This window comes from Epargyreus clarus, unplaced genomic scaffold (genome assembly GCF_041222505.1).
Source record: "Epargyreus clarus isolate Ecla_fem2 unplaced genomic scaffold, WU_Ecla_fem_2.2 ptg000029l, whole genome shotgun sequence".
NCBI lineage: Eukaryota > Metazoa > Arthropoda > Insecta > Lepidoptera > Hesperiidae > Epargyreus > Epargyreus clarus.
Window position 1 is genome coordinate 905122 of NW_027332235.1, and position 17913 is coordinate 923034.

Here is a 17913-nt window from a genome sequence, read left to right on the forward strand (position 1 = left end):
GCATCATAGCCATACCTATTTCTGCCTAATGACAGTGATGATGATGATGTTCTAGTTTAAAGGTTGTGGCAAAGGAGACATACTTTTCCATGCCTAGTCCTCAGAGGTAGCGGGGCATCTGTAGCGGGCTTTAGATGCACGACATGCTCGCCTGCTATTCATATATTATAATAATACTGCTTTTTAAAAGCAACTATCATTGTAATATTCATTTAATTAAGGTAATGCAACGTTGTCATAAATACATACAAATAAGACACTTATTATTTATATTACATCAGCGACAGTAGACGAAGGTCAACATGAGGTCACTCACGGTCACTCGTGTGGCATCTTTTTAAAGTTAAAACCCAAACACGATTTACAATCACAGATAAAATTTGGCTATGATGCAACTGATATAGGGTTCCCAAATCTCCCAGATTGTCCTGGAGACTCGGGTTATAATGGTTAACCTCCCGGAGAACAATAATTTCTCCGCTTTTTTCTAAAAAATAAATTCATCCGTCGCTCGCTCGCTCACTATACACTCGCTTTATGATTTTGTGATGAAAAACCGTCAAAAATCAAATGCTGCTCGAAAACAAAAGGAATATAAATTTAAAAATTGATTAAGGATTTTCTTTCAGCATTAATTTCTTAAACATTCAATTCCCCCGGGTCGTTCCTTTTGAGAGTTGGCAACCCTACACTGTTAGCCTGCTTCTCGGTAGTGGGTACAGAAATTAATACCAGAAAATAAGATGTACACTCGTGTAAACGGGTTGAAGTTTTAACCAGTTTTAAAACTACGTTATGCGGGCAACGAGGGCAACCTAATTAAAACTTGCCTCCAGACCTTCGACTTTCCTCATTTGACAGTGACCTTTGTTATTTACGTTTTATTTTCACGGATTTTTGGATTTTTATAGCCTCTTTTTTGCAACGAAATTGAATCATTATTCTGCTTTTTTCATCATTTTCCGTATCAATTACAAATATATTAAGATATGTCATATATTTATCTATATTTGAAGGTGGTAGAACTTTGTGGTTTGACTCCGGAGACACTACTGTCAAATTTTTTTCCGTCTACTAACAATAGTATTAAGTGCTGCTGTATAGTTTGAAGGGTGTGGTGGACATACTTATCCGAGACGTTTCACCTCTATGAGGTGTTACACAAGCTTGTGTTCTTCATTGTTCATTACAGGTATTAAAGGCGAATGTATAGAACACATTAAAATGCGTCCCGAAATTTTATGAAAGTAGTCAAAAGTGAAATTAAGTCTACCCATCAATTTTTGACAGTTTACCTAGACAGTGGCGCCTCCACTCACTCATAAGACCGTTTACTATATTCTTTATTTAAATTGTTCATTTGATTCCTAGATCCCTACCCGCCGTCCGTACTGGAAATGTCAAGGTTTGAAACCCGAAGGGCAATTACCATGGTACTGTTATAACGAAGTCAGTGTAAGTTTTGTGTTTGTGGATTGACAGAACTAAACTTACTTCTATTAAACTACTTTTTAAAGGTAAAGGGTACTGACCGGGAGAATTTATGACATTGCAAGATTTTAAGCTTAATTTAAATGGTGCGCTAATTTACACTTAAATATGCAACTGTTGACGCAAGATGGACTCATTTTTGTAGCAGATTGGCAGTATTGATAATAAAATTACAATTGTGCAATACTTCGAAGGAATACATATTTCCTTTTATAAAGGTAATATCATTAAAATTAGCTATATGACAAACATTTTTTGGCTTTTAATTGGCTCAATGATAAGCTCATTATTATCATTAAACAATATGCGTCGTAACATTACACGTGTGCGCAGTCTCAAAAGTTAACTTAATATATTCAAATGATTTGGTCAGTACCCTCATATGACTTAATTTATTCTCTTCGTGTTATTATGTTACTTATATTTGTACATACTTTACGTCTTCTTATATCTTTACATATTAAACATCATACATGTGGTTTCACGAATGAAATTCGTTTTAATAGTAATCTTTGTAATAATTTAAAAAGTAAAAATCCATAGTGATAGAAGAATAATACCTTTAGAATTTTTATGACCAGAAATCCGTACCGTTATGAGTGAAAATTCGATAATCGTAAATGAAAAACCAAAGAACCATTCCGCAGATTTCAGACTTCGAAATATGATAATGCAGTCTAATGTTTTTCTTTTGTTTTCTCATTTTTTCGTTCCGCATTCATACTGATTACAACAGTATCAAGTATTTTACATTTTCATGTTTAATTCGTTAATGCACACTGTCTTTACTAATCCACTGCTACCCACGCTTCTTCCCTTAGAATAAAAAAGATTAGAGCTGTAGTTTAAAGGATATTTTGAATAATTTTAGACATCTCCGAGAACTTTAATTAAAGGAAATAGTTGACCGCAAATATAATTTTATTTTATAATTATTATTCTTTAAATATTCCATATTTTTAATAAAGCTGATTTTTAAATACAAAATTAAAGTAAAATTTTAAATGCGGATATAAAAAAGGGAATATAATTCTATCAGATTATGAAGCAGTCAAAGAATGAATGAGTCTATGAAAATATAGAGACGCGATTTTTTAAATTTAAATTATCAATGTTCAATGAAAGTGTTTACTACTTTTGTGAGTTTCTTACTAACAATTAATTTTTTAGTAATATATAAGTTACAAAAATTAACCCTTAAAAACATACGAACAAACAAAGAAAGTTACAAGACACTTCATTAAATTAAATTGTAAAATGTAATCCATGTAATTAACATTTTCTTCTTTTTATCATTTCTTTTACCCCTACAAATATTTAATAATTTAACATATTATTATCACTTTTTAAATATTTTAACACCTATTCTGTTTGTTGTTACTGCCACGTTTTCTTTGTTAATATCTAGTTAATTTTCTGTATAGCTAGTAGACGGTAAATTAGTTATTATATATAGGTTTCTTATTTTTTCTTAATTAAATGTAACGCCTTCTACAGAAATAGCTCCAGACAAGCATTTTAGAACACACATACATAAATATAAATCAATAAATACCCATACAAATATTTAATTTCACCTCTCGCTTGAAATTGATGTAGAGTTACCTAATCCCCGGTCCAACCATAATATGAATTTCACCAACTTTCATATATTTACTCAAGTAATTCAGCTATATTATAAATTAAATTTTCTTTCCACCTAAACATTTTTAATAAAAATTTTAAATCCACCTAAATAACTAATCCCAAATAACACACATCTATGACCACTTACGTATGTTTTCATTGCCCCAGTGAATCGAGTCATATTTTTAAACACGGTATTGTTTTGGGACTGTCCAATGTAATTGTTTACCTTATTATCTAAACCGGTGTTGTGATAACATTCATCCTAAACAATGGAATTATGACTGCTTCAATATCTTTAGTAGCCACTGTATAATTATAGGCGTCTTGGCTATAGTTATCACAAAAGGTGTGGCTTAGAACTCTTTGTGGTTCGACTCCGGCGGCACCACCACCACACCTATTTCTGCCACATAACAGCAGTGTTAACCATTGCTGTGTGCTGGTTTGACGGGTGTTGTAGGGAGACATACTTTTCCGAGGCGTTCCAGCTTAGTCCTCAGGGGTAAAACGACGCATTTGTGGCCGACCTCAGGTAGGAATATCTTATCTTATCTGGGGTTGATTACAGATGTCCATGGGCGGCAGTAACCATTTATCATCAGGTGGACTGCATGCTCGTCTGCTACTCCAATATAATATGAAAAAAAATACATTTTTAGACTATCGAAATGTCATATAAGTTATGTAATATTGAAGTAGCTATTTCTATCATCATCAATCCATTACTGTCCCACTGCTGGGCACGGGTCCCCTCTCATAGTGAGAAATATTAGGCCATAGTCCACCGCGCTGGCCATGTGCATATTGGTAGGCTTCACACACCTTGAAAAAACTTAGTTTTTAAGAATTCTCCGGTATGTATTTTTATTCACGATGTTTTCTTTCACCGTTGAAGAATTAATTTTCAATACGCACATAACTTTGATAAATCAGAGTTCAGGATTCAGGCTTGGGATTTGAACCTCGGACCCATCGATCAAGAACCCGAGTTTCTTAACCACTAGGCTAGCACTGCTTAGGTCTCTTACCACACTTCACCTAATACCCACCTCTTCTCCATAAAATAACTAAATGCTAAATGCGATCAGTGAATGTTGAATATTGATTCTATGGTGAGTGAATATTCCTGTTTTGAAGACAAAGGAGTCGCCCTCGGCTATTATCATCTGATGGTACCCTTTGACTTGAAAACTGAGATTAATCACTATTGGGTTAACTGTTATGACGTCCCGTAATGGCCATAATATATAGTAATTATACAGGATGGCATAGGAAAGACTATTAATCGTCATTGCCATACAATTAAAATGTTTTCCCCAAAACCTATATCTTTCGAAAAAATATATGTAGTATAGGCTATAAAATTTGATCCAAAAAGAACTGATTACTTGATTTACTATTCAAAAAAGCACTTTACGCCTAAAAAAAGTTATAATTTATCAAAACTTTGATTTCAAACTATATTCAAATATCGGATTTCCTTTTATTACTTCATTTTTTTCATTTTTTTTGTCTCAATATTTATCTATATTGTAGTCAATATTTTTTCAGTAGGTTCAGTCCCTGGCCAGATTATGATGAAGAAATATTTGTGTTCTGGGTCTTAGTCTTTGTGTGTTCGTCCTTGTGTGTGTCAAAGATAAATACGACACAGGCAGGTGGCACGCACTAAGTAGGTATATACCCACTGTAAAAAGCGTTAGCGTTAATAGCGTTAATTAAATTTTAATTAATTGATTGACCATCTTCAAATAGAACAGAAGTAAAAATATCAATTCTCAATTTATAAACAAGTCGACAATACCCTACGAAAACGTAATTGAATTACAATTAAAAGAAAGCCCTTTTTTGTTTCGCGGTTCAAAAACTTGACTAAACTTAGGGACTAAATTAACAGCAATATAGCCGAGTCTTAACTAAGTTATCAGCTTCTCAGGTTCTTATTCATTTTAAATTGTATAAATTAATTCTATAAGTTAGGAGTCTTCAATCATTTAGCGGTACCATGAGAACTCACTTGAATGTCGCTCGAATGGTTGTCGAATTCGGTTTAAACGTGTTTTAAAAGTAAACGGAAAATCATCAGATTTTAGTTCGATTTAATTCAGCAGCCTGTAATTTGCTATTTAAAAAAAGCGTTTGCCAAGTTAAATATCATATTTATAAATTCTATTACGTCTGTTTATACTTATTTTACTACATATTCTTTTAAACATGTTTTCTAAAAAAATAATATTTGTACGCACATAAAAATACTACTTTGAAATGTATTGATTCTTTACTACATAAAATTTATGGCTAACAACATAGTAATGATTCCAATGGAAACCCACGAACAATGTTTCTACTTTACGTATTCTATCCTCTAATTTTATTAATAACATATCAATTTACATTAACTAATAATCCAGTAACTGACTCGTTGTCATAACCACATTTTTCACAAATATGTAACATGAGTTCCCAGTGAGAACTCGTAGTAATCCCTTAAAGTTCACAAGTCAATTATACTCTCCCACGATTGTACCGAGTTCGGCGAGAACCCTGAGTAATTTTAATTATTTAAATTAAACACGTATTCAACAATGCGTTGAAATCATGACGATCTCATTTCAATCATTTGAATGGTTTTGCGAAGATTTTTGTGTATGGTTATTGTTCTGTATGTATGATATGTGGGTGTTTGTAAAAATTAGTTTCTTATAGCAGTTAAGCACTTATGCAGTGACAGCCTAGTAGTTCAAACTTTGACTCTCAATATAGGGGTCCATAGTTCAAACACCAGGCACATCTGATTTTTCAAAGTTATATGCGAATTTGAAATTAATTATCACTTTCTAGAACGGTGAAGGAAAATATAGTGAAGTGAGACTGAAAAAATGTTCTCCAAGGTGTCTGAAGACGTCAAATTAGCACTCGGAAAGCGCGCATAAAATTCCTTAAAAAGCATTCCTTTATAGTAAATGTCAAAGCCAGTGATAGTTAATACCGAATAATACATAATTTCGAAAAATAAGAGGCCAGCTATAAAACACAAGGCCTTTTAAGTAATTAGATTGAATTTCGTCCACTTCACTTTTCATTGATAAAATCGACGAATTCTATGATTAACAAATGAAAAATTTAAAATCTTGTTTATTTTTTCCATTTATATTATTTCCTTTTTTATTTATTTTAATTTTAATGTTAAGTGCACTCTTAACATAAATTGTATTACACGCAATTGCACGCCTCACAACGCGCAAGCGTGTGGGTGTGCTATACTTTCGAAATGCCCAACTCGGACAAGTTCACAACATGAAATTGTCAAAATATCCGGAATGGAAGGCCGTGATAGCCTAGTGGTTAAGAAACTCGGCCTCTCGATCGAGGGGTCCGAGGTTCAAATCCCAGGCACCTCTGATTTTTCAAAGTTATGTGCATATTATCACTTGCTAAACGGTGAAGGAAAACATCGTGAGGAAACCTGCATACCTGAGAGACTTATATTAAAAAAAAATGTCAAAGGTATGTGAAATCTACCAACACGCACTTGGCCAGCGCGGTGGACTATGGCCTAATTCTTCTCATTCTGAGAGGAGACCCGTGCCCAGCAGTGGGACAATAATGGGTTGATGATGATGATGATGATGATCCGGAATGGAATAAAATAGTTATAAAAAAAACAGACGTTTTCACAACTAAGAACTTTAAATATGACTTAAGTTTGTTTTTTTAATTATTTTTTATATTTGTTGTGAAAAATGAAAAATAAAAAAAAATCATGCTGTCCGTTGGTCTGTGTGTCTGGATGTTCCATCGATTAAATAAGATATGCACAATAAAATGAGTTGAACCTTTTTTTAAATGGTTCCATTTAGTCTTAAGATGAATCCTATTATTTGGTGTTATCAGACTCTGAATGGTTTAAAATATATTAATCAAAATCTGATAGAATATCGTTTTACTCGTGGCCCGTTTCATTTCTTTTTTTCGAGTATCGCGTGTTGGTAATATGGAAAACTTTTATTCCTGCAAGAGATTTAGTTTTATTTACATTAATTTTTTTATCGTCAAGAAAACTCTCCATAATGACTTTTACACTAATAGCTAATTATAATTCACGATATTACATTTGTAAATGTACGTTAATATTTAAGTTTCTTACATTACTTATTCAAACTTTAAATATTCGTCCATTTTGTACTAGAACTATTCCGAGAAAGACTATAAAGTTAACTATTTTTTTATCTTCATCTCAAGGTCCAAAAAATAAGCCAGAATTTCAGCCTTAAATTTTGCCCTTTTCTTTTTTCTCAAACGTTTTCAAAGTACGATAAAGTCGGCAGGTAATCAAAGGTCTTTTTACTTATTGGAGTAATGGAGTGGGTTTAATATTAAAGGCTAAAAAGTAATGCTAGTTGGGCACAGGATTGTTCCCGCTACTGGGAATTAAGCAAATTTTTAGAGGAAATCCTTCAGTTATATCGTTAATTGTATCAGACGTTACTGCGGAAATCCATGCTATTAAGTTAGAATTAAATCTACTTTGCAACAATCCGCTACCGATATGTTCGAGTAATTATGATGGTATATATTTTAAACTATGCAGTATTTTTTTTCTTATGCTTGCACGCATCCTTTGTGAGAGGAAGAGTGATACATACTACGTGGTTTAAAATATATACCATAATACATATTGGTAGATAGATATGACAACATTAGATAACAACTAAGATAGACGGCTTAGGAAGTTTTTCCTATCACGCGAACTTACGCTCACACGCGTATTTTTGAACTAACTAGCTCCTCTTTTCACATCCCACATGCGTGCACGGTAGATACAACGGGTGCAGGTAAACAACCGCGATAGAAAGTCCACTAAAACATGTATATGTGCCTGAAATTCGACGACACACGTGGTGGTCACCGTACCAGTCTGACGCGCAAAGAGTTCCGGTTTCGATCCCCGGACAGACAGATATCCAAATGATGAATTTAGATTTCTGTTCTGGGTCTGGGTGTTTATGTATTCGACTATGGGACCCACAGCACAGGGGACCCTAGTGTGGGGCTGTGAATGTAAAAAGCGTCTATACCGTCAAATCAGCCATTTGCGCTCATCTATGTTATATTTTGTGTCGCTAATTTTTTTATGTAAAATTCCGCTGAGCCTTTCTTCGTAATTCTGCTCATCCTTAACTCAGCTTCACTTTTTTGTAATTATATGTCTACTACTTATACATTTGGGAATTCATACTTTTTATTTAGACAAATTTTATCAGTGCTTTTTTTATTTTTCGCTCAAATTTGAGCTTTTCAGCAGCTCAACAAAATTTGAAATTCACACCGCTATAACATACAATAAAATCAAAATCTGACTCCAGGGCATCCACAAGGAGTCCAGGAAGGCGAAAGGCCACCACGAGAAGGAAGACCACCTCGGCAAGTATGCTGACCACGGCGGCGTCGACAAGCAACACCACGACGAGAGTGGCCACTACGGCGCCCACCACCATGAGGAACATGGCAAGAAACACGCCAAGGTATGATACAAACTTTGATAGTATTTTTCATAAGCTGAATGAATGAATGAAAATGAATGAAAATAGTTTATTTCTCTCACAAAAAGGTCTTAGGATAATTTGCATGATTACAACATATGTATGAATATCTTAAACCTTACGTTGTGAGAGACCGGTGCCTATTGTAGGTAATATGTTTTACTTAAAACACTTGTCCAAATAATAAGAAGGAAAGCGTGAATCGATAAACTCTAGGTCATTTTTCGTGTAAAGTCCAGTTTTAACTTAATTACCAGGTAGTAACCTGTTCATTGTCTTTTCTATATTCATATATGTATTTAATATATGCTGATCGAATGCACTCACTATCAAAGGGCTGGCGCTTACCTCGGGGAGAGAATTAGATTAGCTATTCAACGAGATAATTTTGACTGAGTTTTAGGAACTCTTAAATGTATAACGATTTGGATGAAGCTTATATTTACTATATTTATTACATTTCATTAAATGTATTAAACACTTTGTATACATTTAATAATTTTCATTTTGGTGTTGAGCATAATTTAAATTGAATATGAAAATTAGAAGACTTATATGATATGTTTTGAATTATAATTGTACAGTTAATGAATATGTTATTTTATGTAGTACGAAGAATCAGGCAAGCATTCGAAGGGCCACAGTACGAAGGGCAGTCACGACGTCCACAAGAAGGAAGAATATGAGAAAAGAGTGGAATTCTTTGAAGAAGAAGGCGACTCCGCTGAGGAAGAACATCACGGTGGACACCATGACGAGAAAGAACATAAATCGGTAAGTTTACACTTAAGATTGGTTACAGTTATTTTCGTACTGCTAGGCAAGGGTGTCTCCCACAACTGTGGGAGGTATGGAGCGTACACGATGTTCCAATGCTGATTGACGACCCGTGACGACGCAGTCATTATACTGGTCCGTCACGCAGTAGGTTCCGGATTCGATCCCCGGCCAAACGGATATCTAATTTCGGATTTCTGTTCTGGGTCTGGGGGTGCATGTAGAAAGCATTATTAATTCAGGGTTTTTCAGTTTTAACTGGGTTGATTTTATCAATGGTTAAAGTTTTAACAGCAGAGCATCATTGACATAATCTATTTATCAAAAGTAGGTACACTGCGTTTCAAGGTACATAATAACATGAGTTCTAATTTAGTCCATAGTCCAACTTTGTTATGCGAAGTTTAACGTTTGTTTACGAATAGTCGATAATATAATTTATATCGTAACAATTTCGTCTGTAATCTGTCGTGTTATTTAAATTTTACTAAATTTATCTAAAATTATTAATTTGTTTAAAATGCATAAATATAAAATTATTAGACCGGAATTATATTAATAACTTTTAATCATTACAACATTCAATTTGTACACAGTTTTTAGTATTTAATAATAAATAAATTGAATTGTCTTTACCGTTTTATTTTATTTGAAATCAAAGAAAGAAATAAGAAATCTTAGACTTATTTAGAATTCAAATGATTTAGGTAAATCAGTTCAATTTATCAACCAAATTAATTAATTTAGGCAAAAACTTAGTCAAAATGCATTTTAGGAAACAATTTAAACTAAAATTCGATAAATAAACTTCACAGTAATTATAAGTAAATGATTTTGTGCAATTACTTTTTGTTATTCAGATTGGAAAATATAAAAAGACGTATCAACGTTTGTTTGAAAGGAAGCCATTAACATTTTTTAAAAAACTATTGTCTCCGACCCGTAACAGTTTCGACACGAATTGCGAACTGAAAAACAGTTGCTAATAAAAAGTTGGCCAAGTTTTTCATTTAGTTCCACGTTTTTGCAATGGATTCACGGATCGCTAGCAGCGTGGGATGCCAAGGTCGGTTTTAAAGGTCTTTACCCTGATAGGCGTGACCGTTTGAAAAGATGCGGCAAAAACAGCGGATGTTCAACAGTTGACGAAACTGTTATAGTTGCTGATTGAAAACGCTATCTACGCTATAACGCTTTCTGCACCTACAGCCCTTCAAAGGTCAATGGACAGAAAAACAATTATAACCAGACCCAGTGCAGCGTATGATTAAGAAGATTATAGGTATATAGGGCTCTATGGCCCTAGATTGACATTGTCAAGATTTTGCATTCATCCTATAACATAAAAAGTATTTCAAATCCTACATAGGTTTGTAGTAAAATAGCCCAGCCCTTCAAACTAGGCCAGCCCTTAAATAGGCCGGCTACTTAAAAATTCCCTTCTTTAAAGCATCTTTGAACGTCCTAAGATGGAAACAGCTTATGAAAGGACCCTTTTATAGACAGACTTGAAAGTAGTGCCATATCTTTTCTAGGGAAAAGTATGTATTCAAGTGTTTTGATGACTTTATGGGATAGTCTTATTTCTTCAGGATCAACTAAATTCAGTTAGAATAAGATCCATAGCAATGACTTTTATCTAGTATCGTTATCGTTAACCCATTACTGTCCCACTGCTGGGCATTACATCTTAGAGTAAGAGGATCTTAGATCATAATCCACTACGCTGTCCAAATGAGATTTGGTAGACTTCACCACCTCTCAGGTGTATTCTTTTACCTAAGGTTTCTATCACCGTAAAGCAAGTGATAATTCATTTCTAATCCCTAATCGAACCTTGGAGCCCTGATTAAGAGGCAGAATTCCAAGCACTAGTACCATTGCTTTTACCATAATATTTTTCACGAATGTATTTAATACGAAAAGTTCGATTTCATAAAGGGCTTCAATATTTATGGGCGTCGAAAAATCTTTTTTGTTTTATCTCTAAGCGTACCGAAGTTATGATGATGTTGGTATAGGATTTCGTTACCAACTTTTTGATTATACAGGGTGATTTTAAGTGAACATGGATGGTCAATACCGAAACTATAAGGAATAGCGAAAATGATCAAAGGAGTTACGAGACTAATTTTGATAATAACAAAAATTCCATAAATATTTTTTTAATTATAAATTTATCTAGCTAGGATTCGATGGCGAGCGTTAGAAAATACCTTCTATATTTTATAATAGTATCACTTATGTGGATTAAATTCTGGAAACAAATAACAAATAAAAGAAAAGTCTCAATTTTAAGGAAATACATTTTTATACATTCTCACACTAAGCCTTTATAATCAATTTTAGCGATGACAAGTCGAATAATTCAATTAATATATAATTACATAGTTACAATATAAGTTTTAGATTTATTCACGCGGCCACGAGGCCATTCACGCACACTTAAAACTTCACCCTGTATATTTCTTATGAAATTTAAGTAGGAAACAACCTCGTAGTCTATCTGATCGGAGCAGTCCTTGCCGACCATGGATATCTATCCATTTATTGGCTGCCCATGATCATCCGTAAAGCGTCATAGCTAGGGAATGACCTGATAGCCAGCTGCTAAGGGCGCAACCTTCAGAGAGCGCATTTTGTCGACCCAACAAGACATCAAATAATGTACATAATCTATAATGATTGACAACACGCGTGGCGGAGCGGTCACCGTACCGATATGACGTGTAAAAGGTCCCGGGTTCGATCCCCGGCCAGACAGATATCTAAAATTATGAATTTAGATTATTGTTTCTGCGTCTGGGTGTTTGTGTATTTGTCTCTGTGTGTCCATAGCACCCACCATAGAGGGAATCCTATTGTTGGGCTGTGAGTGTAGAAAGTGTTATATTAGTAAATCAAAAAAAAACATCAAAGGTCATCAATATTTTCCATCGTGATTAGGATAATTATCTTCCTAGAAAACGTCTCGGGTGTGCAAACTTTAAATCTAGCCTAGGGCGCCTCTTAATATTCCTGGGATTATAAACTTCTAATCTTGCTAGTGGCGCAAAATTCGAACCTTACCGGGGACATTCTTTTATAAAAATTTAATAGTTACAAACTACAATTAAATAGCTGATGATATTCCAACAGCTGTACAGATTTAGCTAAAAAACTGTTAATCACCTATCAAACAAAAAAAATAAAATAAAATAGACTTATATTTTTAGTAGCTATGACTTCACAATCAGATTTCTGCGGGGATTAGAAATTATTACCCTTGAAGACTAAGTTTAAAAACACCTCAATCTACACATTATGGGGTTAAAATAATAAAACCTTTTCTAACGTTAGACATTAAGTGCCCAAGGTACGAACTTGACCCATCAAAAGTTTGATCATTCTTAACCATCATAAAACGTGAGAACAAATGGATGCTGGAAACTAACTGATGATACGAGCGGAGATAATTACTTGTTTCCGGGGTGATTTATGGTCTATGTGATAACTATATTTATTTAGTTTAAATGCCGCATGGTTATGTGGGTCTTTTGAACTCCACGTAGAGTTCCAGATTCGATTCCAGACTTATTTTTTTGAGTTTTTTGAGAGATGATGCTTGTTTTTTTTTTATTTTTGTGTTTGCCACCGTTTTATGTAATGAATCTCGTAGCAACGCGATCACCACACGACCCAAAGGTCTCCGGGTTCGGTCCCTGGCCAATTTGACATTTCCCTACTGAGGTTCTTGTTGTAGGTTTGACTGTTTGCGAGCGTCTGAGATACCTAGGACACAGAAAATTACATTATATGACTGTACAAAGCACCTTTCGATTAAACGACATATTAGACATACTTACTACAAATTTGCCTACTTTTAAATCTTTACTTCAGCTAATAACTTATTTGTATTTCCAGGGCGGTCACTTCAAGAAGGGCAAATTGGATTCGAAACACGAAGGCCACGACAAAGGTGACTCCGGTCACTACGAGAAGGGAACAGACCACCACAAGGTCAAGGTAAGACTCAGTGGCGGATTTACCAGCAGGCTGAGTAGGCTTCAGCCTAGGACGGCATATTTTTGGGGCGGCAAATTTGGGGACCGAATTTTCTTTGCTAGTTCGTTCATGCCTTAAACGTGACATGAACTGGCGTGACGAGCAAAAAAAAACGGTAACCGTAGCATGAGCCGCCGCGGCGAGAAAAAAATAACGGGAAACATGTTCTGGGCCGACGTGGCGAGCAAACAAAACTAAGACATGACAATTGTAGAAGCAGGGGCTGCCACTGGTAAGACTGCATGTCTCCATTTAAGGGTGGTAGAACCCTTTGTGGTCCGGCCGACTATTTCTGCTTGATAACATCTGTGTTAAACGCTGCCGTGTTCTGGTTTGAAGAGGATGTAAGGGAGACAATTTTCTAAAGCGATCTGAAGTAGGAATTTAATCTTACTTGGGGTTGATTGTAGATATCCATGGGCGGCACCCACTTACCATCACGTGGACAGCATGCTCGACTGTTACTTTTGTATTATAAAAAATAGGGTGACCATTTAATTCTATAGAAGTGACAACGCATCTGTGAGACTGTGATTGGATTCAAGTAGAATCCCTGTTGTACCTGCTGAAACGTGATTAATTTGATTAATAAGTAACTATTAATTAGGGATGTGAAAATATAATCGATTTTTATTAATCGATTTATTGACCAAGAATAATCGTTTTTTTATTAATCGATTTTTCATTTCGCTATTTCACACCATACTTTCGATTTTTTTCAATAGTCGCAGCTTTGAATTACTAAATAGATGATTTATTTCGTGGTTTTACATACTTTTGATATTTTAACAGCAGCTCTATAATAGTATTACTTGCAACGCCATCTAGTGTCTAACTAACACAACGTATTTTTTATTAAAACAGGTAAAACAGTACAGTCATGTCATTTAATATTTTGCATAGACGGTGGATTTAAAAGTTTCTTCCCCGTTTAACTTCAAACTTTGTTTTTAATAAATTTTACAATATAGCCGGTTGATTAAGTGTGCAAGTGAGTTTGCGGTTTATTACTTGTGGTGTTTTGCATAAAAATGTCAACTAAACGACCAAAATGCGGTTGGAGGGCTTATTTTATAATAAAAAACAATGGTACAACTCCTACTAATAACTGCTTCATCAGCTCCAGCAGAGCGCCTTTTTTGTAAAGCTGGAAATGCTGTAGCTTTTTATTTCGTTAATTTTGAATAATAAATGGAGATGATTTTTGTTATTTGGTGAAGCGTATCGTTAGTTGAAGATTTTTATTTTGTTTTAATGAACGGAGTGATTTGTTTTTGTTTATTTACATTTAGTAAGTTTTATTTTAATTTTAATTAACAAATAAAGACTGTAGTATTTATAGAGATGATTGGTTGCTAGATAACCAAGATTTACTTTTCTGTGGTAACAGTAATTTATTATCATAACACAAGATTACATTATAAAGAATCCAATCTTTTAAAAAATATTTTATTTGTATAATAAATAATTATTTCATACAGACTAGTAGACAGTAGTAGACAGCTTTTAATTATTGAGTTGGGTTGTTTTATTATTTTATCAAAAAATCGACTTTTTTAAATCGATTATTTTTAGTAAAAAACTAAATAAAATTATGTGGTAAAAAAAAATCGATTTCTCCCCATCCAAGTCACATCCCTGCTATTAATTATAAAATAAGTTGCAATTACAAATTTACAAAGTGTTTCTAACGATTTCTATGTAAAAACATAGTTTATACTTTATCGTCTACAAAAATAAAATATTTTATCCTGGTTTATTTACACTACAGTTACCCTTATATATTATTTTGAGCTCTTATACAAGCTCCGTTGTACAAGTGTTAGCGCGATTCAGGGAACAAGTAACGCCATCTAGTATGTATTTTAAAAAACGGGGGGCAACATGGGGTTGTACCACGATTTAATGGCTATTTACTGATATTTTCAAACCGCCAAGGCCTAAAAGGTTTAAAAACTGCTAGACAATAATCACATAAGGAGTAGCCTAGTCTGCAGTAAAATGGATGAAACTCGGCCCCGTGATCGTGGGATCCAAGGTCGAAATACAGGCATGCACCTCTGATTATTTAAATTATGTGCGTATTAGAAATTTATGATCACTTGTTTTAACCGAGCGGAAACCTGCATATATGAAAGATTTATAAAAAAAATCGAAGGTGTGGGAAGTCGATCAATACGCTCTTGGCCAGCGTGGTGGACTATGGCTTAATCCTTATCATTCTGTGAGGAGACCCATGCCCAGCAATGGGTTGATAACAATAATCATGACCTTCGAGACACGAATTTTGCTTCAAATTTAGCCACTAGCGGTCTCCCATCCACTCCCGAGCACTCTACTTTGTAGAGTTACGATCACGAGTTACTCTTCCATTTATTACTGATCAATTTTAATATATTATGAATGTATGAGGACGCAGGTGGTATTTTCTGTCAAGATCGGTCAAGCTACGTAATGAGATCAAGTAATAAAATTCTCTCCCTTATTGGATCTATTTGACTGATGTGATAAAGTGTGCTACCTATTTCAATGAATAATCATGCTTTTACTCATTACTTAGTAATATTTGTCTGCCTTTAATGCTTTCATGATTTTTCATAGAGCCTTATGATTTTCCATGAACATGATTCCGAGTTCGATCCTCGGTCATGCAAATGTTTCAATGAATATTTAACGTTTCTGTTTTCAGCCTTATAGTTAGTAGAGAAAGCGTAACATATTGTCTTGTGTAATTTAATACTTTAAAAAGGCAATTTTCCCGTCAAATAGTCACAGTTCGGAACTTGTGTATATAAAAAGATTAGAAAACATTAAAAGCGTGATTTATTTACTTATTTATTGCACCTCTATAAAATAACAGATACAATAGGGCAAACTTAATGCCTGATGGCATTCTCTGCCAGTCAACCCTTGGTGGATGGAGAAAATGGAGGCATGTGTTAATTATATAAACATTAAATTAATTATCTAATTTATTATAAATACATAAATAAATTCACATACTTCAGATATATATCAAAATTTATAAACAAATACATACATATTATATAAAATAAACAATACAGATGGTTAAGATATTGACGAGATGTTAAGAAAATGCTCTCGGACAAGTTTTTTAAATACCGCTTTACTAGGTGCCTTCCTGATATGCACGGGCGTTCCAAAGCAGTGATTCAGAATACTTGTGGCGCCATCTCTTGTCAAGTTTCGGAAATACGTCACAATATCATAATATTTATTATTATTGTGATTATTTTCCAGGGCCACAAGGTCTCCGATGGCCACGACAGCCACGGACGGCACCACCACACACATCATAACAAAGAAGCGAAGGAAGGTGGTAGCAAGTGGCTCTACCACCACGGCCACCCAGCGAAGACAGCCAACTTAGTGGTGATTGACCGACGAGCTGACAAGTACTCCCATGGACCACAGTTTTATGGATAGCTTGATTGTCTGATGGCTTTGGTTTACAATGATCTAAGGTAATTAGGGAAATTAAAGAAAGTGATAGTAGAAGACATTTTTGAAATCGAATTCATAAAGTTGTGGTAAATATATGACATAAGGGTTAATTAAAACTCTGCCGTGAAAAATAATAGGTAACATTCCACTCCTATTAACACCATTTAAACTTTTTTATTAATGTTAAAATAGATAATCAAACATGCTTTAGCAAGATTTAACTGTATCAACAGTTAAATATTCTATCTATCCGTTAAATAATATCTATAAAAGATCATTACTTTAATTAATTGAATCTACTAGTATTTACCGTATAATTAAATAATTATTAGATCAACTAACTGGTGAATTATTAGCAACTAATACTTATAATAATAAATTAATTGCTGTTAATAAATGACGGTAGAGAGCAAGCCGTTTTAGAAATCATTCAAATTGATAGTTGTGTGGACCATGGGTCATTATATACCTTACCAAGCCAAATAAAATGTGCTCAGTAAATTAGTTAATAGACCCTTATTCGTTTAATCCGTAATAGAATTAAAAAAGGTCTATGTTGATAGACGTAACGGTTTAAAATGAATTAGATGTAAATAATTTATTATAAATTATTCTCATTATTATCTTGGAGATACGGGTTTTTCAATCTCATCTCATAATTGTAGGTTTTTCAAAAAACCGAAACTTAATCAGAAATATTATCTATCTCATATTATCCGCTTTTTATTCAATTTATTGTTTTCTTTGTGAAGTTCTGATAGTATTTTTAATAAAATAAATTTCTCACGAATTTTTTACAAATAAATCTATTTTTTTGGTATTGCCCAGTGACCTTTATTATTTCTAATAAAAGATAATTACATATTTCATTTATTTATTCATAACAGAAAATATACCTATTTATTATATTTTTATCTATACACGCCTTCAGACAGACCACTTATTATTTAATATATATTTTAAA

General features: G+C 33.8%; 1 protein-coding gene across 3 annotated transcripts in view; it reads left to right on the forward strand.

The window, feature by feature from the left end:
- Window positions 1–17620, forward strand: part of LOC140754394 (uncharacterized) — a 37356-nt gene extending 19736 nt beyond the window's left edge. The window contains exons 3-7 of one of the 3 annotated variants that reach the window (XM_073089399.1): window positions 1372–1433; window positions 8487–8645; window positions 9273–9437; window positions 13344–13445; window positions 16746–17620. In XM_073089399.1, the coding sequence (XP_072945500.1) occupies window positions 1372–1433; window positions 8487–8645; window positions 9273–9437; window positions 13344–13445; window positions 16746–16875 (618 nt within the window). In that variant the 3' untranslated portion in view covers window positions 16876–17620. Of the gene's footprint in view, window positions 1–1371; window positions 1456–8486; window positions 8646–9272; window positions 9438–13343; window positions 13446–16745 lie in introns of all 3 variants that reach the window. The other 2 variants (XM_073089398.1, XM_073089400.1) reach the window with 2 other exon arrangements.
- Window positions 17621–17913: the final 293 nt, after the last annotated feature.